Source organism: Hyla sarda, chromosome 6 (genome assembly GCF_029499605.1).
Source record: "Hyla sarda isolate aHylSar1 chromosome 6, aHylSar1.hap1, whole genome shotgun sequence".
Taxonomy (NCBI): domain Eukaryota; kingdom Metazoa; phylum Chordata; class Amphibia; order Anura; family Hylidae; genus Hyla; species Hyla sarda.
Genome location: NC_079194.1, coordinates 24,517,053 through 24,538,905, shown reverse-complemented (window position 1 = coordinate 24,538,905; position 21,853 = coordinate 24,517,053). Strand labels below are relative to the sequence as shown.

Genomic DNA, 21,853 nt, shown 5'->3' with positions numbered 1-21,853 from the left:
CTCGCCCCTTGTCTGCTGCGTAGTGTTGCTTGCGAATATTCGCAATTCAAATTTTATTTGCAAATATCGCATATTTGCGAATTCGTGAATATTCGCGAATATAGCACTATATATTCGTAATTATGAATATTCTTTTTTTTTTTTACAGTACACATCACAGTGATCACCCCTCTCTGCTTCTAGCTTATGTGGTGTAAAGAAGGCTGTAATACTACAGTGTGAGACTGGCGTGCAAATTTTCGCATATGCTAATTATTGTATATGTTAGTTTTCGCATATGCTAATTTTCGCACACGTGAAGTTTCGCATATGCGAAAATAAAACGCGAATATTACGATGTGACTGGGAGGTGAATCGCTGCTGTAAAAAAACTTTTCTGTGCAACACACAGTGCTGTCTGTCCCTATATATGTCTATCGCTTCTCGGCCTTTTGGCTAAGATCAAGTGTAGTATCTGTTATCAGTTTTCATGCCGGTGGTACACTACGCCGGTATGGGGCTGGTGGGGATGGGTGCTGCATGGAGGATGCAGGTGTACCAGGGCTTTCCGGGGCTGGTTCTGAGGAATCAGCTTGACGGTTGCCCCGATGTGACCTGTTCCCTCCGGGTCTCGCCATGAGGCTGAGAGGGTCTAGAGCCGAGGTACTTTGTGCCTCGGGGAGTGGTGACCCCGAGGTGCCGAAACTCACTGGGAGGATGGACTCACTGAGTTGAAGCACGGGCACCATAATCTCTTCACCTTGTGGCACTCACCTCTTGATTCCCGGCCTTCTGGCTAGGATCAGAGAAACTTTTATAGATCCGGCCGGATGTCCGGGCAGTATATCTGCGCACATTCACTCATTTATTTCTTTTTTTGTCTCACTGTGTCACTTTTTGCGTGTTGTGTGTTCACAGGATTTGTCAGGATGTGGTAGCTCTTCTGGGTGTCCCTCCTGGCGGTCTAGGGGAGGTGTGTGGCCATTAGGTTCCGCACCTCCCTGCAAACACCCCGGGTACTCCTGCTTAGGCAGGGTACCTACCGTTATCGGCTCTGCGGGCAGATACACGCCAAGGGAATGCCGGGAGCATTTGTGGTCCCCTAGTAGCTTTGGCGAAAAGGGACATCGAACCTGGAACCTCGCAGGTACCTTTTGGTCCGGAGGCGAAGGGTAAGGTTTGTTGGGGGGCCTCTCTCCTATCGGAGAAGGGCTTGCGATAGACCGCATCCTTTGTGCACTTTTTTTAGTGTAACATGTTTGCATTTTTTTCTTGCACTTTGGGTGAATCGAGAGCACGTTCCTCGGCTTTAGATAAAAAAATATGTCTCTGCAGTGAAAGACTGATGTGACTGGCCGCAAGATGGCTGCTGATTATATAGGGCTGTGACATCACAGGGGTGACTGGCTGCTGATAGGCTGCATGTGATTCAGGGTGATCCCGCCTACCCTTGTTCCTGCCTTCCCAGGATTCCTTGCCCCATGTCCTCACATGTGGATCCGCTATTTTAGATGCCCTGGAGCCTGGACCGCACTAAATGGAGTTCAATTAAGCGATTTGAGCGATCGAATCGCGGCGATATTCGCATTCGTTACAAATCGAATTTTTTCCTGAAATTTGTAGCGAATTCAGATTAGTCATATTCGATTCGCTCATCCCTACTTGTAACCATGGGAATTGTTTACATTGTATTGACCCTCAGAATAAAGAGAACATGTCAGTTTTATGGTAACGTGCACTGCGTAAAAACTGAACTTTCAAAAATTGCCTACAAATAATATTTTATAGAAACTTGAAAGGGTAAATTGCAAATAGTTAAGTCTTTTAAAAGGGGAGGAGAAAAAAAAATATTATTTTAGGTGTGTCATTAACCCGTTAAGGACACAGCCCATTTTGGCCATAAGGACTAAGCCAGTTTCATTTTTGCGTTTTTGTTTACTTGCCTTCTAAAATTCATAACTTTTTTATTTTTCCACTCACAGACCCATATGGGGGCTTGTGTTTTGCATGACCAATTGTACTATGTAATGACAACAATTTATTTTAAATCAACTGGTGCTAAAAAGTGAAACAGTTTTTTTTTTTAATTACTTCTATTTAAAAATCTTAATCCTTCCAGTACTTATCAGCTGCTGTATTCTCCACAGGAAGTTCTTCTCTTTTAAAATTTCCTTTCTGTCTGACCACAGTGCTCTCTGCTGACACCTTTGTCCATGTCAGGAACTGTCCAGAGTAGGAGCAAATCCCCATAGCAAACCTATCCTGCTCTGGACAGTTCCTGACATGAACAGAGGTGTCAGCAGAGAGCACTGTGGTCAGACTGGAAAGGAAATTTAAAAAGAAAATAACTTCCTGTGGAGCATACAGCAGCTGATAAGTACTGGATGTATTAAGATTTTTTAATAGAAGCAATTTACAAGTCTGTATAACTGTCTGACACCAGTTTATTTATTCAAAATAAAATATTTTCCACCGAAGTACCCCTTTAAGCTTCATTGGTGGGGGGGGGGGGGGGGGGGGGGACTCCGTTGCAGAGCCTATTTTAGAGAAGAACAACCGACTTGGATGGTCCGTTGCACAAAGGACTCCAACTGAACATGACGGATCCATCGGGTTTCTGTCAGGTGTCAGTTGTTTCGTAGGGGTTTAAAAAATTTCCGATTGCAGTATTTTTTTTATTTTTCTCCCCTCAAGCCCAGTAATTTGTCCGGACTCAGCTCATGTAGCTTCTCTGAATGCTGGTGTGAACTCTGCCTTAGGCTGGGTTCACATCACGTTTTTGCCATACTGTTTTCAATCTGTTTTTCTAAAGAAAACCGTATGGCAAAAAAACGGATGGAACAGTATGGGAAAAAGTAAACCGTATAGGTTTATAAACTTTATACTGTTTTTAAAAGTGCATACAGTTCCGTCCGTTTTTATAAAAATGAAAACATACGTTTTTGATAATTTTGTCCATTTTTAATGGGAGGGGTGTTGGGTGGGGACTTTAGGATGCAAATGCGCATGTGTAAAGTAAAAACCGTAAGTATATACATGTGCGTTTCCCATTGACGTCCATGTTAAAAAAAAACGTATGCGGTTGCAGTACGATTTTTAAACCGGAGACAAAAACGTGGTCACATGAGCATTTGCATCCTAAATTCCCCACCCAACAACCCTCCCATTAAAAATGGACAAGATTATCAAAAACGTACGGTTTTCTTTTTTTTACAAAAACGGACAGAACTGTATGCACTTTTAAAAACAGTATACAGTTTAAAAACGCATACGGTTTACTTTTTCCCATACTGTTCCATCCGTTTTTTAGAAGAACTGATTGAAAACAGTATGGCAAAAACATGATGTGAACCCGGCTTAGGGCCGGTTCACATCACGTTTTCCGCAATACGGGACCGCATACGGCAGGGGAGAGCTAAAAATTAGCGCTCCTGTATTGAGCTGTATGTGTATGGTTTTAGGTCCGGTTGTAAAAGCGCATATGGGGGAAAAATTAGCCGACCGGACCGAACGTTTCACTCCGGGCGGCTCATTGAAAGGAATTACATACGGGACCGCATACAGCTCAATACGGGAGCGCTAGTATTTAGCTCTCCCCTTCTGTATGCGGTCCCGTATTGCGGAAAACGTGATGTGAACCAGCCCTTAGACGGTGTATTTGAAAGCTGATGTGAACTGCAGTTTTTACGGTGTTGTTTATTATTGTCATTATTGTTATTATAATTTTATAAATATTTTTCAGTCCCTCAGATTTTTATTTTTTTATTTTTATTTATTCCTACCTACAAAAGTGTACCACAACATAACCCCAACACCAAATGAAAACACAAATCAGTATATGAAATAGATATTCTTATTAATAAAAAAAATACATGAATCTAAAAATGTACATGGTAGACAGAAAAAAAATAATAATAAAAAAAAAAAAAAAATATATATATATATATATATATATATATATATGCTAAAAATTATTTATTTCTACCTACAAACGCCAAGGACGTACAACAATGTAACCCCAACACCAAATGAAAACACAAATCAGTATATGAAATAGATATTCTTATTAATAAAAAAAAAATACATGAATCTAAAAATGTACATGGTAGACAGAAAAAAAAATAATAAAAAAAAAAAAATATATATATATATATATATATATATATATATATATATATATATGCTAAAAATTATTTATTTCTACCTACAAACGCCAAGGACGTACAACAATGTAACCCCAACAGCAAATGAAAATACAAATCAGTATATGAAATAGATGTATTAATTAATAAAAAAGACATGAAAAATGTACATAGTAGACGGAATTAAAAAAATATATATATAGATATATATAGATAGATATAGATATATAGATATATATATATAGATATATATATAGATATATAGATATATATATATATATAGATATCAATATATGCTAAAAAAAAAAACATGAATCTAAAAATGTAGACAGAAAAATAAATAATAAAAAAAAAATATATATATATATATACATATATATATATATATATATATATATAAAAAAAAAGTTCATCTCAAGATAAAAAAAAAATGTAGCAGGATAAAGGGGAAGACCGAGATCCTGATAGTTTTTTTTTTTTGGTTATTCATAATGTTTCACACTAGGAATATATCAGGATCTCTGTCTTCCCCTTTATCCTGCTACATTATAATTACTATGTATGTACTACTTTTTTTTTTATTTTTTATCTTGAGATTACCTTTTTTTTCTTTTCTTTTTTTTTTTAGCATATATTGAGAGATATAGATAGATAGATATTTATTTATTTATTTTTTCCGTCTACCATATACATTTTTAGATTCATGTATTTTTTTAGCATATATTGATATATATATATATATATATATATAATATGTTTTTTTTTAATTCCGTCTACCATGTACATTTTTAGATTCATGTCTTTTTTAGCATATATTGATATATATATATATAATATGTTTTTTTTTTATTCCGTCTACCATGTACATTTTTAGATTCATGTCTTTTTTTTAATTAATTAATACATCTATTTCATATACTGATTTGTATTTTCATTTGCTGTTGGGGTTACATTGTGGTACGGCCTTGGCGTTTGTAGGTATATATATATTGGTTCTTTTGCTGTTAACCCCTTCCTACTACTATTCCTACTTTTATTTGGAGCCATATATTTTAGGACTTTATAGGTTCCTATTTTGTTTATTTATTTATTTCTTTTTGTCAATGTTCTTTTTCCTTTTTTTTTTTCTTCCCATGCCATCACTCTCCTTATTTGCCCTTCAGATGACGTGACATTTGCTGGTACAGCATGCAGCTGCTCCTGGTATTCTTTGTGCAGGTATTGGCTGCTAAGGTTCGGGGTGTGGTAACTGTTCACACTACTTTCTGAACTGTCGACTGCTATTGAACCACCTGCATAAAAGGCGAGAAGTCAGCCGGGCTGGGTGCACGCACAGCAAATCATCGCTCAGGATCAAGGTGAGTAGATTACGTTTTCAGCTTTATTAGTGTTTACCAACCAGGGTGCCTCCAGCTGTTGCAAAACTACAACTCCCAGCATGCCCAGACAGCCGTTGGCTGTCCGGGCATGCTGGGAGTTGTAGTTTTGCAACAGCTCGAGGCGTACACTTTAGAGAATAATCATCTCAGGCTGTGTTCACTCAGTTTTTAACTGCAATATTATTAAATACAAAGACAGAAACTTATTTGTCCCCTTAAAGTGTTAAATTTATTTTTTATCAATTGTTGCCAGAAAGTTAAACAAATTTGTAAATTACTTCTATAAAAAAAAAAAAATCTTTACTCTTCCAGTACTTTTTAGCAGCTGTATGCTACAAAGGAAATTATTATATATTTTTTTTAATTCTTTATTGTCTTGTCCACAGTGCTCTCTGCTGACACCTGATGCCCGTATCGGGAACTGTCCATAGCAAACCTATGCTGCTCTGGACAGTTCCTGACACGGACAGAGGTGTCAGCAGAGAGCACTGTGGACAAGACAAAAAAAAAAAAGAAATTCAAAAACAAAAGAATTTCCTCTGTAGCAATCAGCTTCTAAGGGTGCGTTCACATGGATTAAATCAAGAGTAATTCACGTCGAAAAATTTACGGGCGGAAAAAAAGAATTATATTTTTGCGCAAAGTTCACGCGCAATTTGCGAGCAGAATTGCACGCAATTGCGCGCGGCGATGGGGGAGAAAGAAGTGAAGGTTTTTTCAGCCATTTCCGCACGAATTCCGTGCGAATTCTGCGCAAATTCCTCGCAAATTGCGCGCGAAAACTATGTTGGCCGGAGTTTTTTTTTACCATTGACTTCTATTGATTTCTGCTAGTGGATTCCGCTTGAAGAATGAACATCCTCAATTTACTTTGTAATGACATCAATCATTTCACCACAAAATCTACGGCAAAAACGGAAAAAAAATTTTTGGGGCAAAATTAATTTTATTTTGGGGACTTCTGTTTCTACGCAGTGCACTTTTCGGTAAAAATGACTCCTTATCTTTATTCTGTAGGTCCATACGGTTACAAGGATACCCAATTTATATAGGTTTTATTTTATTTTACTACTTTAAAAAAATTGTAACTACATGCACCAAATTAGAATGCTTAAAATTGTCATTTTCTGACCCCTATAAGTTTTTTTTATTCTTCCATATAGAGGGCTCGTTTTTTGCGCCGTGATCTGAAGTTTTACCATTATTATTTTGATTGGACTTCTTGATCGCTTTTTATAAAGAAAAACATTTTTTAGGGTTTACAAAGTGACCAAAAATATGCAATTTTAGACTTTGATATTTATTTACCTAAACGCCATTGACCGTGTGGTTTAACCCCTTAAGGACATGTGGCGTAAATGTTTAGTGAGTAACTTTGGGCACATCGCTGTACATGGCGGGAGCTGCGCTTTCTACATAGCAGGGACTCACCGATAATGGCGGACCTCAACTTTCATGCTGATGTCTACCATTAAAGGGGTACTCCGCCCCTGGCATCTTATAGCCTATCCAAAGGATAGGGGATAAGATGTTAGATCGCCGCGGTCCCGCTGCTGGGGACCCCGGGGATCCCCGCTGCAGCACCCCGCTATCATTACTGCACAGAGCGAGTTCGCTCTGTGCGTAATGACGGGCGATACAGGGGCCGGAGCAGCGGGATGTCATGGCTCCGCCCCTCATGACATCACGGCCCGTCCCTTTAATGCAAGTCTATGGCAATGGGCGTGACGACCGTCATGCCCCCTCTCATAGACTTGTATTGACGGGGGCGGAGCTGTGACGTAACGATGCTCCGGCCCCTGTATCGCCCGTCATTACGTGCAGAGTGATCTTGCTCTACTCAGTAATGATAGCGGGGTGCTGCAGCAGCGATCCCTGGGGTCCCCAGCAGCGGGACCACGGCAATCTGACATCTTATCCCCTATCCTTTGGATAGGGGATAAGATGTCTAGGGGTGGAGTACCCCTTTAACCTTATAGCTGCCGTTATCAATGCCAAAAATGGAGGTTCTGGTGAGTGCAGGCGGGCTCATCGGACCCCCGCATCGGTTTGATGAGTTCAAATAGCTACCGGAGGTATCTCACCTTCTTTCAGCGTGTAAGATGCCCAATGGTCCTGTGCAGCCTGCAGAGCGGATAGTACTGATCAGCACTGCGATGTTACATAGCACTGAACAGTACGTAGCAGTCTAATGATTGCTAATAACTGTCCCCTATGGGACTGGGAAATAAGTATTAACATTTTTTTTTTTAAACAAATATAAAAGCCACCCCTACCCTAATAAAAATATTTAAAAAATATGTAAATGTGGACATATTTGGCTGTTCGGGCATGCTGGGAGTTGTAGTTTTGCAACAGCTGTATGCATCCTTGTTGGGAAACATAGATTTAAATGGTGACATGAGTTATATAAATTCTTTCGTTTCTCGGCCACTTGTAGGCAGGAACCTTCTACAGGTCACAGATCACTGGACCCCAGGATAACAAAGCTCTTTTATGTTCATCTTGCTTGTGCTGTACTCATTGACCCGACTGCTCCAGTGCATCTCATAACAACAGAGGCAGCTTTTAGCTGTCCGGGCATCTTGGGAGTTTTCATTTTGCAACAGCTGGAGGCACCCTGGTTGGGAAACTTTGACATAACCTATTAATATGACAGCATTAACTATGTGCACTCTTTGATAGGGGATAAGTAGCTGATCGTGGGGGGTCCGACCGATGGGACTCGCATGATTTCGGCTGTGACCCGGCGCTCAGTGAGGAATGTGTTCTTTTCTATGTGAGCAATCGGCGTTCCCATAGAAATGAATGGCGTGCGTACTGTTGCTCTCCGCCTGTCAATCATGCAGACAAGAGCGAGCGATGTGTGCAGCAGCGCGGCAGGTCAGCTCCGATCTCCCTCCTCTCTGTATTACACGCGCAGAGAGCAGGGGATTGAGGAGCAGCTGCCGCGATCGGCTGCCTCTACTATGCTGTGCTCCCGAGTGTGAGTGCAGAATAGAAGGGGAAGGGCAGAAGTTCTCCCCGGCAGGGCTTCAAATGATGTCATGCCTGCCAGGGAACACCCCTTCAGGAGTGCCGGAGCTCACTGTGAGTGAGCCAAAGATAAAGGAAAGTATCAGAGTATAAAATTTAAATATAACAAAAATAAAGTCAGTTATTAAAGGGGTTATTAGGGTGGAGGGGAATTAATAACAAGGGGGGTGGGGTGAGTTCATAATGACAGGTATCAACGTATTTTATTTTACATGCGCATTTTCATCAGTGAAAAAGCAGCCAGAAAAAAAATTATGGCTTTTTTTTTTCCTGCCAATGACAAGCAAACATTATCATGTAAATTAAAATATGGCAGTACAAGTGGTCCCTCAACATACGATGGTAATCCGTTCCAAATGGACCATCGTTTGTTGAAACCATCGTATGTTGAGGGATCCGTGCAATGTAAAGTATAGGACAGTGGTCTACAACCTGCGGACCTCCAGATGTTGCAAAACTACAACACCCAGCATGCCCGGACAGCCAACGACTGTCCGGGCATGCTGGGAGTTGTAGTTTTGCAACATCTGGAGTTCCGCAGGTTGTAGACCATTGTTAGAGGAAGGTGTACTCACCTGTCCCCGCCGCTCCGGACCGTCACCGCTCGTCACCGCTGCCCTGGATGTCGCCCTCCATCGCTGTCGCCGCGTCCCCGACGCTCCGGCAAGGCCTCTGCTTCCCCGGCATCCTCGCTCTCCGTCGCCGCCATCACGTCGTTACGCACGCCGCTCCTATTGGATGACGGGACGGCGTGTGCAGCGACGTGATGACAACGATGGAGAGCGCCGACGATGCAGGGGATCCCGAAGAGGACGCGCCGGAGCCCCGAGGACAGGTAAGTGATCGTCAGCGGACCACACGGGGCACCGTAAACGGCTATCCGGTGGCAGCTGAAGCAGTCTGCGCTGCCGGATAGCCGTTTATGCGATGGTCCCGACATACAAAAGCATCGTATGTTGATGCTGCCTCTGAGAGTGATCATATGTTGAAATGATCGTATGTCGGGGCCATCGTAGGTCAGGGGGTCACTGTGAATTTTACAATTCTGAACATACCCTAAGGCAGTGTTTCCCAACCAGTGTGCCTCCAGGTGTTGCAAAACTACAACTCCCAACCAAAAGCTGTCCAGGTATGCTGGGAGTTGTAGTTTTGCAACAGCTGGAGGCACACTGGTCAGGAAACACTACCCTCAGGGTACGTTCACATGGTTGATAAAAAGCCACACGTATAAAATGCCTGAAAAAAAAACTGCTCCGCAAATAGCATGGATTTTCCAGTAGGTTTTTAAAAGTACATGTGGGGAGATTTATCAAAACCTGTGCAGAGGAAGAGTGGTGTAGTTGCCCATAGCAACCAATCAGATTGCTTCTTTCATTTTCCACAGGCCTCTTTAGAGGCCTGTGGAAAATGAAAGAAGCAATCTGATTGGTTGCTATGGGCAACTGCACCACTCTTCCTCTGCACAGGTTTTGATAAATCTCCCCCATGGTTATTTATTTATTTATTTATTACTTTTTTTAAGCTCTCCCATCTTCATTTTAGTTTGAGCTTCAAAGCAAGGCTGTGCTAAAAAAAGCTGTTTTGAGCATTTCCCATTGAAGTCAATGGGAGATGGAGCTGTGTGTTTTTTAAGAGCTTTTTTCTGAAATTTTGTTGGGTGTTTTTGGCGCTTTTCTCCGGATTTCTTTTTTGCAATTTTTAAATAAAGACATACAGTTTAAATCAGCTTTTTTAAGCCATTTTCTTTAAGAAATTTCATGTTTTTTTTTTCTTTAAATTTTCCATTTTACTATCTATATCTATATTTCCCAGTGAGGATTTTCTTTTAACACCAGTGACACCAGTAAAGAGATAACACTGCATCCACCACCATTCACTGCAGAGATCAGCCTTGCCACCTCCTCGTAAAGTGACTTTTGAAAAGGTCACATAGAATGCCCAGTAGTTTCTCCAATTCATCTGAATGGGACAGCTCCAGTCTATTGTTGTCTATATCCGTGAGGCTTGCTGTAAAGCATATCACTAAATGCTGCTAAAAACAGATCAAGCAAGATGGCTGCCCCCATAATAATGTACTAAAATGTAATAAAAAAATAATTGCAATCAGAAAATAGAAACAAATTAGAAAAACAGAATATGTATCAGTATCTGTTTCTACAGTCAAGGCTGTAATTGTTGGCACCCCTGAAATTTTTCAAGAAAATGAAGTATTTCTCACAGGAAAGGATTGCAGTAACACATGTTTTGCTATAGACATGTTTATTTGTGTGTATTAGAACTAAACCAAAAAAGGAAAAAAAGCAAATTGGACATAATGTCACCAAACTTCAAAAATGGACTGGACAGAATTATTGGCACCTTTAACTTAATATTTGGTTGCACACCCTTTGGGAAAAAATAACTGAAATCAGTGGCTTCCTATAACCATCAATAAGCTTCTTACACCTCTCAGCCGGGATGTTGGACCACTCTTCCTTTACAAACTGCTCCAGGTCTCTCTTATTGGAAGGCGCCTTTTCCCAACAGTAATTTTAAGATCTCTCCACAGGTGATCAATGGGATTTAGATCTGGACTCATTGCTGCCACTTCAGAACTCTCCAGCGCTTTGTTGCCATCCATTTCTGGGGCTTTTTGATGTATGTTTGGGGTCATTGTCCTACTGGAAGACTCAAGATCTCGGACGCAAACCCAGCTTTCTGACACTGGGCTGTACAGTGCGACCCAAAATCCATTGGTAATCCTCAGATTTCATGATGTCTTGTACACATTCAAGGCCCCCAGTGCCAGAGGCAGCAAAACAACCCAAAACATCATTGACCTCTACCATATTTAACTGTGGGTACTGTGTTCTTTTCTTTGTAGGCCTCATTCGGTTTTCGGTAAACAGTAGAATGATGTGCTTTACCAAAAAGCTCTATCTTGGTCTCATCTGTCCACAAGACATTTTCCCAGAAGGATTTTGGTTACTCAAGTTCATTTTGGCAATATGTAGTCTTGCTTTTTTATGTCTCTGTCAGCAGTGGAGTCCTCCTGGGTCTCCTGCCATAGTGTTTCATTTCATTTAAATGTCGACGGATAGTTCGCACTGACACTGATGCTCTCTGAGCCTGCAGGACAGCTTGAATATCTTTGGAACTTGTTTGGGGCTGCTTATCCACCATATGGACTATCCTGCATTGACACCTTTCATTAATTTTTCTCTTCCGTCCACGCCCAGGGAGATTAGCTACAGGGCCATGGGTTGCAAACAAAGGAAAATCTAGATCTCTGGAGATGGACTTGAGAACCAAAATTGTGGAAAAATATCAACAATCTCAAGCTTACAAGTCCTCAGATCGTTCTCTTCTCCTCTTTCTGTTGTCCATGCTTAGTGTGGCACACACAGACACACAATGCAAAGACTAAGTGAACTTCTCTCCTTTTTATCTGCTTTCAGGTGTGATTTTTATATTGCCCACACCTGTTACTTGCCCCAGGTGAGTTTAAAGGAGCATCACATGCTTGAAACAATCTATTTTTCCACAATTTTGAAAGGGTGCCAGTAATTTTGTCCAGCCCATTTTTGGAGTTTGGTGACATTATGTCCAATTTGCTTTTTTTTCCCTCCCTTTTTTGGTTTAGTTCCAATGCACACATGTCACACCAGCAGCGGGACCCGGAGCACTCGCGGCGTGCTTCTGTATGCAGCGCTTCGGTCGGCACCGCTGACCGTGAGCGCTGCTTCCATGTTCCCGGAGGGGACTCGATCCGAGGTGCGGGACGTGCCCGCTCTCGGATTGCGCCCCGTGTCGCTTACCTGCCCCGTCCTCCTACTGAGTCCCGGCACGCGCGGCCCCGCTCTCTAGGGCGCGCGCGCGCCGGGTCTCTCAGATTTAAAGGGCCAGTGCACCATTAATTGGTGCCTGGCCCAATTGGTTCCTTACACTCCCTACACTATATAAACCCACTTACCCTTCCTGTCCCTGCCGGATCTTGTTGCCTTGTGCCCTGAGAAAGCGTTTCTGTGTGTTCCATTGCCTGTGTACCCAGACCATTGCCGTTGCCCCTGACTACGAACCATTGCTGCCTGCCCAGACCTTCTGCTACGTCCGACCTTGCTCTTGCCTTGTCCCTGTGAACCATGCCTGTCTCAGCTGTCAGTGAGGTTGAGTCGCTATTGGGTGGAACGACCTGGGGGTTACCCGCCGCTGCAAGTCCATTCCGCTTTGCGGCGGGCTCTGGTGAAAACCAGTAACCCCTTAGATTCTGTTCCCCTGATACGGGCCGCGCCATCGCCTCACTGACACAGAGGATCCACCACCCTTGTCCTCTCCACATACCAGTCCGGATCCTGACAGTAGATCCGGCCATGGATCCCGCTGAGGTCGCGCTGCCCACTGTGACTGACCTAACCTCCGTGGTTGCCCAGCAATCTCAGCAGATCGCACAACAAGGACAACAGCTGACTCAGTTGACAGCTATGCTGCAACAGCTACTGCCGCAACAACAGCAACCATCTCCTCCGCCAGCTCCTGCATCTCCTCCGCAGCGAGTGGCTGCTCCCAGTTTCCGCCTGTCTCTTCCAGACAAGTTTGATGGGGACTCTAAACTATGCCGTGGATTCCTGTCCCAGTGTTCCCTACACCTGGAGATGATGTCGGACCAATTTCCTACAGAACGGTCTAAGGTGGCGTTCGTGTTCAGCCTCCTGTCTGGAAAGGCCTTGTCATGGGCCACACCGCTTTGGGAACCGCAACGATCCTGCCACAGCTACAATCCAGTCCTTCTTCTCAGAAGTACGTAGTGTCTTTGAGGAGCCAGCCCGGGCTTCCTCAGCCGAGACTTCTTTGCTGAATCTTGTCCAAGGGAGTTCTTCTGTGGGCTAATACGCCATCCAGTTCCGCACCCTCGCCTCTGAGCTTTCCTGGAATAATGAGGCCCTCTGCGCGACCTTCAAGAAAGGCTTATCCAGTCACATCAAAGATGTCCTGGCCGCACGAGAAATTCCTGCGAACTTGTCTGAACTCATCCATTTGGCCACCCACATCGACATGTGTTTCACAGAAAGACGCAAGGAGCTTCGTCAGGAAAAGGATCTTGTTCACACCAGGCGGTTTTCCTCCCAGGCCCCTCTCTTCCAACGTCCTTTGCAATCTGTTCCTGTGCCTCCTGCCGAGGAGGCTGTGCAAGTGGATCGGTCTTGCCTGACCCAACAAGAGAGGACTCGCCGTAGGAGTGAAAACCTGTGTCTTTACTGTGCAAGCACCGAACATTTCCTAAAAGACTGTCCTATTCGTCCTCCGCGTCTGAGAAACGCACCCACTCATCTAGTCAACGTAGGAGAGTCGTTGCTAGGAGTGAATTCTACCTCTCCACGATTGACTATACCTGTGAGGATTGCTATACCCGCTAATGCTACTTCCTTCTCCGTTGTGGCCTTCTTGGACTCGGGTTCAGCAGGAAGTTTCATTGAAGCCTCCCTAGTAAACAGATTCAACATTCCAGTTACTCGTCTCGTCAAGCCTCTCTTCATTTCATCCGTCAATGGAGAGACACTGGTCTGCACCGTGCGTTACCGCACTCAACCGCTACTCATGACTGTTGGAGTTCACCATCATGAACATATTGAAGTTTTTTGTGCTACCCAACTGCACTTCTGAAATTCTTCTGGGCTTGCCCTGGCTCCAACGTCATTTGCCTAGCCTCAACTGGGTCACCGGGGACATTAAGAGCTGGGGATCTTCTTGCCACAAGCGAAGTCTTCACCCAGTTTCTTCCTGCCAAGTCTCCATGGCTACTCTTTTGCCAGGTCTTCCTAAGGCCTATCAGGACTTTTCGGACATCTTTTGTAAAAAGCAGGCAGAGGTCTTACCACCACATAGACCCTATGATTGTGCTATCGACCTGCTCCCTGGTACCACACCGCCCGTGGTAGGATTTACCCACTTTCTGCCCCGGAAACCCAAGCTATGTCTGAGTACATACAAGAAAGCCTCAAAAGAGACTTTATCCGGAAGTCCTCTTCCCCAGCTGGAGCTGTATTTTTCTTTGTCGCCAAAAAAGATGGATCTCTCCGCCCTTGTATTGATTACCGTGGCCTCAATAAAATTACCGTAAAAAAAGCTATCCTCTGCCTCTCATCTCCGAACTCTTCGACCGTCTGCGAGGTGCCAAGATTTTCACCAAAGTAGATATAAGGGGCGCTTATAACCTCATCCGTATTCGAGCAGGTGATGAATGGAAGACCGCCTTCAATACCAGAGATGGTCACTTTGAATACCTAGTTATGCCATTTGGTCTATGCAACGCCCCAGCAGTCTTTCAGGACTTTGTTAATGAAATTTTTCAGGATATGCTGTACTCTTGTGTGGTAGTCTATCTTGACGACATCCTCATTTTTTCCTCCAACCTAGAGGAACATCGCCTTCATGTTCGTCAAGTGCTCCAGCGACTACGCCAAAATCAACTTTACGCCAAAATTGAAAAGTGTCTATTCGAATGCAGCAGTCTTCCCTTCTTGGGTTACATTGTGTCCGGACAAGGTCTTCAAATGGACCCTGATAAACTTTCTGCGGTAATGGATTGGCCTCGTCCCACTGGCCTGCGAGCAAAGATTTCTCGGATTTGCAAATTACTACCGTCAATTCATTCCCCACTTCTCCACCATCGTTGCTCCTATTGTAGCACTGACTAAGAAAAATGTTAATCCGAAATCCTGGCCGCCACAGGTGGAGGAAGCCTTTAACCACCTCAAAGACGCCTTCTCCTCTGCTCCAGTCTTGTCCAGACCTGATCCTCTGAAGCCCTTCTTCCTCGAGGTTGACGCCTCCTCTGTTGTAGCCGGAGCTGTTCTCCTACAAAAATCTGCCAAAGGAAAAAATTTCACTTGCGGATTTTTCTCCAAAACCCTTTCACCTCCAGAAAAAAATTATTCCATCGGAGACCGTGAACTGTTGGCGATTAAGTGGGCGCGCGCCGGGTCTCTCAGATTTAAAGGGCCAGTGCACCATTAATTGGTGCCTGGACCAATTAGTTCCTAACACTCCCTACACTATATAAACCCACTTCCCCTTCCTGTCCCTGCCGGATCTTGTTGCCTTGTGCCCTGTGAAAGCGTTTCTGTGTGTTCCATTGCCTGTGTACCCAGACCCTTGCCGTTGCCCCTGACTACGAACCGTTGCTGCCTGCCCAGACCTTGTGCTATGTCCGACCTTGCTCTTGCCTTGTCCTTGTGTACCATGCCTGTCTCAGCTGTCAGTGAGGTTGAGTCGCTATCGGGTGGAACGACCTGGGGGTTACCTGCCGCTGCAAGTCCATCCCGCTTTGCGGCGGGCTCTGGTGAAAACCAGTAACCCCTTAGATTCCGTTCCCCTGGTACGGCCCACGCCATCGCCTCACTGACACAGAGGATCCACCACCCGTGTCCTCTCCGCATACCAGTCCGGATCCTGACAACACAAAGGGAATAAACATGTGTATAGTAATACATGTGTTACTGCAATCCTTTTCTGTGAGAAATACCTGACTTTCTTGAAAAATTTCAGGGGTGCCAACAATTACGGCCATGACTGTATTTAAAGGGGTACTCCGCTGCTCAGCGTTTGGAACAAACTGTTCCAAATGCTGGAGCCGGTCCCGGGAGCTTTTGATGGCAAAGCCCCGCCCCCTCATGATGCCCCACCCCTCAATGCAAGTCTATGGGAGGGGGCGTGTCACACCCCCTCCCATAGACTTGCATTGAGGGGGTGGAGCTTGACATCATGAGGGGGCATGGCTATGACATCACAAGCTCCCAGAGCCGGCTCCAGCGTTCGGAACTGTTTTTTCGGAACAGCAGAGTACCCCTTTAAGAAAATAATGCCACACATTCCCTTTAACTGATATTTATAAATATCGACACATCAATAATTATGTATTCTTACCATTGTCTTGTATTCTTACAAGACTGATAATAAACATGGTATCAAATAATTTAATTCTTTTTTTTCTCAGATGAAATTCCATGTGTTTGGAGTCTTGATTCTTGGATTCCTGGCCTCCCCCGTGTCCACATATAGTAATGGACTGGTCTATAAAGCATGTGACACAATGACACCGCTACACGGCACCACTGTACCCCAGACAACAGAGGCGCCATACTACGTTTATGCTTCTAACTACTCTTACACACCTGGTGATGAAATTACAGGTAAATGCTAATATTTGTGTTCTCTAAAAGTTTTTGTTTTGCCTTTACTAACCAGCCCATAAAATATTTTATAGATTAAGAAATATTTTACGAAATTATTATTATTGAATGTTAGGTGGTTGTAATGCCATGAAATCACAACTTTATCCTTCCTTATAATACCATGAATTAGAACTATAAAGCAGTGGTTCTCAACCTTTTTGGCGACTCTACCCTCAAAGGCTGAAAGTATGTCCGCGGGTACCCCTCGGATGTAAATTTGTGTGGAATTTACGCGCAAGGGGTACCCGCGGACAAAAGGCGTGTGCTGACCTTTATGCTAATGCGATACTTAAAGGGGTACTCCGGTGAAAAACTTATTTTTTTCTAAATCAACTGGTGCCAGAAAGGTAAACAGATTTGTAAATTACTTCTATTAAAAAATCTTAATCCTTCCTGTACTTATTAGCTGCTGAATACTACAGTGGAAAATCTTTTCCATTTGAAACGCAGAGCTCTCTGCTGACATCATGAGCACAGTGCTCTCTGCTGATGTGGTGTCCCGGTACTGTATCCTATCCGGTACCTGCGTGTGTGGGTCCCCTTAGCCAGAGTCCCTAGGACGTCGGGGTCCCCATTGTCTAGTTCACCCCTAGTCACCTCTCATCCAGATAGTTATTGTTCCAATAGTTTACTTAGGAAGCATGTAAATGTTATATAAATGCCCTAGAAATAGTTAATTACCTGTCTATAGCGTAGCAGGACCTGCGGGTCATGTGGTTAGGTGAACTCTATGGTATTTCTGCTTTAGGACCTTTGGAGGTCCTTGTGACGTAGTCAACCCCATCACACTGTGTAACAGTGAGTTACAGATGTTCGGACCAATCAGATTAGCCCGCTCCCTGCCCATATAAGGGAGCGGCGGCCATGATCTCGTGCTCTTTCGCTTTGGTTCCTGTACAAGCAAGTAAGAAGCATCTGCGCTGCTGAGATCAGTGAGTCTAGGCCTGAACCTTGCGGCGACGGCCGATAACTTCTAAATTCTGTATTCCTAAGACTGTCATTGTTCATTGGATGTACCGCAAGCTCTTAAGTAAAGTTACCCAAGTTCAAGTTCAAGTACATTGTGGACCTTCAGTCATTTTATTACATGCACCTGTCATTTTTGGGAAGGGCGGCGATAGGCCGGAGGATTACCTCAACATTCTAGCCCTCAGCCTGGCGTCACAAACTATAGGGTTAACATTAACCCCTCATCTCCCGAAACAATACCCCCACTACAAACACCCCCAAGGGCTACCACAAAGCCTCTTTGGCGTTGCACGAACAGGATACGGGTGTGTGCCTACTACAGTCGCCATTAGTGAAAGTGTACCCCCCCCCCCCCCCCCCAGAAAAATAACTTGATTTATGTACTGTGACTTATACTCCGGAGTAAGGGGTTGCGCACATGGTGCTGTGTGGAGGAAGTGCGCATGTAAAGTAAGGGGGAGGCAAACCGTACAGTGGAGCTACAAGTTAGCAAGGGACATCCCGGCGCACGTGATCCAGAGACCCCGCCCACCGAAGCTCTCGGTGCCGCGGCGGCCATTTTGTTGGAGGCTAGTGCCAGAAACCAACAAAGAGAGACAGCTCAGCACGGGAAAAGGCGCAGAGTGTGACAACGGGCTGGAAGCTGTGGGGAACCGGAACAGTACGGGACTCTGAGACATCAGATTGCGGAATTGAAGTCCCGCATAAAGTCGCTTCAGTTGCCGATCAACGCACTCAAATTTCAATTAAAGGCTGTTGAGTTTCAGGTCACCGCTCTCAAATTTGAAATCTACGCTCTCAAGTTCCAGATTAGAGAACAACTGCGTATTTCTTTGGGACCTAGGAATTCAAGACCTGTTTAAAGGGCCAGCATACCAAATACAGAGATGTCAGAACCGGCAGTCCCACAGTCCCCACCTGAACAGCAAGGGGGTGATGCTCCAGTGGCCCCACCAATGGGGTCTCCACCCCAAGCCAGAAGAGTGTTGCCGCCTTCATCAACATTTTCGACCTCACAAGGACGTGCTCTGCCTGTGATTCCAGCGAGACCTCCAGCACAGGCGGAACAGGACCCAATAAGTCCACCTTCAGTCTCTCCCTATGTGTTGGGAGCCCCATTGCTGCACCTGTCTTCTTGGGGAATCCTGTGCTTCCCACTTACATTGGTGACCCTTTTACGTTAAGAAACTTTAAAGAAAAATTCTACAGCCTCTTTGGATTTTATGCACTTCCCCCTCATCAACAGGTACAGCTGCTTCTGGGACAACTCCAGGGACCCGCCTTGGAAGAACTTCGCACCTGGCCAGTGGCTGATAAAGCCACAGTGGGACAGATTTTTGAAGGACTTTCTCAAGTGTTTGAATCTCATTCTCCCTCTGAGGTACGCCTTCGACTCTATGAACGGCGCCAGAAGCCAGGTGAGACCCTCCGAGCATATGCAGTGGCTTTGCAGAGCGCATTAGAGGCGGTACAGAAGTTGGACGGCATCACGCCCGATCAGGGCAATCTAGTACTGATTACTGATGGACCGTTTCATAGAAGGGGCGCTAAACAAATGGGACAAGGCCCAACTTAGGATGCTGGCCGTGCAAAATCCCGACATGGCTTTCCCAGCTTTTAAGAGACTCGCGGTTAACGTAATAGAGTCGGGACCTCAGACAGAAGAGATTAGTGTCCCCGCTACTGAATCTCCGGGGCCCGCGCCCCAGCTGCCTGTCCCTTCTCACTCTGCCCCACCAACACCTTCTTCTAGTCCTTTGACAGCTGACTTACAAGACATTAAACAGGACATTGAACAGTTAGCCAAGGCCTTTAAAGAAATGGCTGTACGGCAAAATCCTTCTAGATCTGCAACACCACCACCTAAGAAGGCTGACCCTCGCCCTGTTGCTTCATCTGGTATCCCTCCTGTGAGACCACCTGGAAGTCAGAGACCCGTAGCTATTGTAACAAGAATGGACACTGGAAGAGCCAATGCTGGTCTTTAAACGGGCGTCCCCTGGGGTCGAGGACCGCACCCCAGGAGTAGAGGTTGAAGGTCCAGAATCAACCAGCGACAAGAAGTATGTAGCTATGTATGTAGCTTCTTGTCCTTATGTACAGGTGATGATTGAAGGTATCCGGTTAGAAGCTCTGATAGATACGGGGTCTCAGGTATCCATTATTCCACAGGGGGTTTTCTATAAGTAATGGGGCCCAGAAAGGTTTTGTGACCCTCAGGAAGCGGAGTTCAGAGTAATTGCAGGGAACGGGAAACCAGTACCCAGGCATGGTTACTGGGAGCCCACGGTGCAGGTGGGAAAACATGTGTTAGGAAGACAGGGTGTGATTGTCACAAATGTTAGGGATGAGGGGGCAGCTGATTTTATTTTAGGCATGAATATTATAAGGCACTGTTTTGATGATATTGTCAGTGCACTGCATGCATCTCTCCCTCACTTGTCACCCCCAGGCCGGTGAGCTGCACAACACCACCTCAAAACCCTTCAAGCAGAACAGAAGTTCGTAAATCATCATGGAGAAATCTGTCGAGTACGGATTCAAGATATCCGAGCCGTTGTCTACAGCCACAGACGGAGACAGTTATTTGGTGCTGTGCCCGACCCGGGTGAAAAATCAAGATTACCAAGCGCTCTTGGAACCCCTTCTACTGGAAGATTGTTCCTTGGTGCGAGCTGCTAGAAGCCTGGTAACCGTACGGAATGAGAAGGTCCCAGTGAGTCTTATTAATCTCTCTCAAGTTGCAGTCCAACTACCCAGTGGCGTCCGAGATGTAGTCTCGAAGTCACAGGTGGTCCAACGAGGACCTGACCAGAATCCTGTGGAACCTTGGTGGAGCCAACTACAGATAGCAGGCGAAGATACCCCCAATGAACAGGTGGAAGGAGTCATCCAGGTGGCTAAGAAACATCAAGAAGCTTTCAGCAAGTTCCCCACAGACTTTGGCAGGACCACCATGATCAAACATAGGATTCTCACGGGAGACAATCCATCCATTAAAGAGAGACATCGTCTTGTGGCTCCTGGGATGTATCAGACCATAAAGAAAATGCTCGTGGAGATGAAAGAGGCCGATGTCATCCAGGAAAGCCAGAGTCTGTAGGCTGCACCTTTGGTCCTGTGAAAAAAAAAGATGGAACTATCCACTTTTGCGTGGATTACCGGAAACTGAACAACATAACTCATAAGGATGCCTATCCTCTCCCACGCATCGAAGAATCCTTGACTGCATTGGGGTCTGCCGCCTACTTTTCCACACTGGATCTGACGAGCGGCTACTGGCAGGTGCTAATGGCAGAAGTGGACAGAAAGAAGACCGCATTTGTGACCTTACCGCCAAGACTGCTGCTCAACTCTTCTATCGACATTGAATTCAACCTCTGGGGTGTCCCGAATCGGTCCTCACGGATCGGGGAACCACCTTTGAAGCCCAGTTGTTTCAGGAGCTTTGCCGGTTGCATGATTGCAAGAAGCTCCGGACAACGGCCTATCATCCCCAAGAGAATGGGCTCTGCGAGAGGATCAATCAAGTGTTCATCCAGATGCTCAGAGCAGCCTCTGTCTCGAAGCACGAAGAGTGGCCTCAGCTGTTGCCTGAACTTCTGGAAATTTACAACAACACTGTTCACTGCTCTACGGGGTATACGCTCTTTTTCTTGATGATGGGCCGACACGGCCAATTGCCAAAGGATCGAACCTTCGGGCTACAGGCTCCTTTCAGCAATTCTCCTCAAGCTTCCCAAGGTTGGGTGTCAGAGCATCGACGAAGAATTGAGGAAGCCAAGGACATCGTTGAGAAGAAAATGGGTGAAGTTCATGAACGCCAGCAGAAAGATTATAATCGACATGCTTCGGCTCAGCCCTTGCAGCTTGGAAATAAAGTGTGGCTCAGAAAATTTCCTAGAACCCATAAATTGGACTCCCTGTGGGAAACGGAGCCATGCACCATTACTGCGGTTCCTTATCCTGAAACGGACGTGTACGAGATACAAAAAGACGGGTTCGAGCCACAGGTGGTTCACCGGAATAGGATAAAAGTGTGCCTGAAAGAAGATATGCTTGGCCCATCTCCTCCTACTCCTTCTGATCCTCCTGCTACTTCTACTCCACCTACACCAAGGCCAATGAGAGAATATGT

The 21,853-nt window shown here is 44.9% G+C and overlaps 1 protein-coding gene and 1 pseudogene across 4 annotated transcripts in view; both read left to right on the top strand.

Annotated features, from left to right (window-relative positions):
* The window catches only part of LOC130275405 (putative ferric-chelate reductase 1), a 113,733-nt gene that overhangs the window by 40,568 nt on the left and 51,312 nt on the right, over positions 1-21,853 (top strand). Inside the window, exons 2-3 of one of the 4 annotated variants that reach the window (XM_056523315.1) lie at positions 5,285-5,479; positions 16,509-16,704. In XM_056523315.1, the coding sequence (XP_056379290.1) occupies positions 16,509-16,704 (196 nt within the window). In that variant the 5' untranslated portion in view covers positions 5,285-5,479. Of the gene's footprint in view, positions 1-5,284; positions 5,480-8,090; positions 8,124-9,951; positions 10,003-16,508; positions 16,705-21,853 lie in introns of those variants that run through there. The other 3 variants (XM_056523318.1, XM_056523316.1, XM_056523319.1) reach the window with 3 other exon arrangements.
* LOC130277935 (U2 spliceosomal RNA) lies at positions 416-487 on the top strand (annotated as a pseudogene).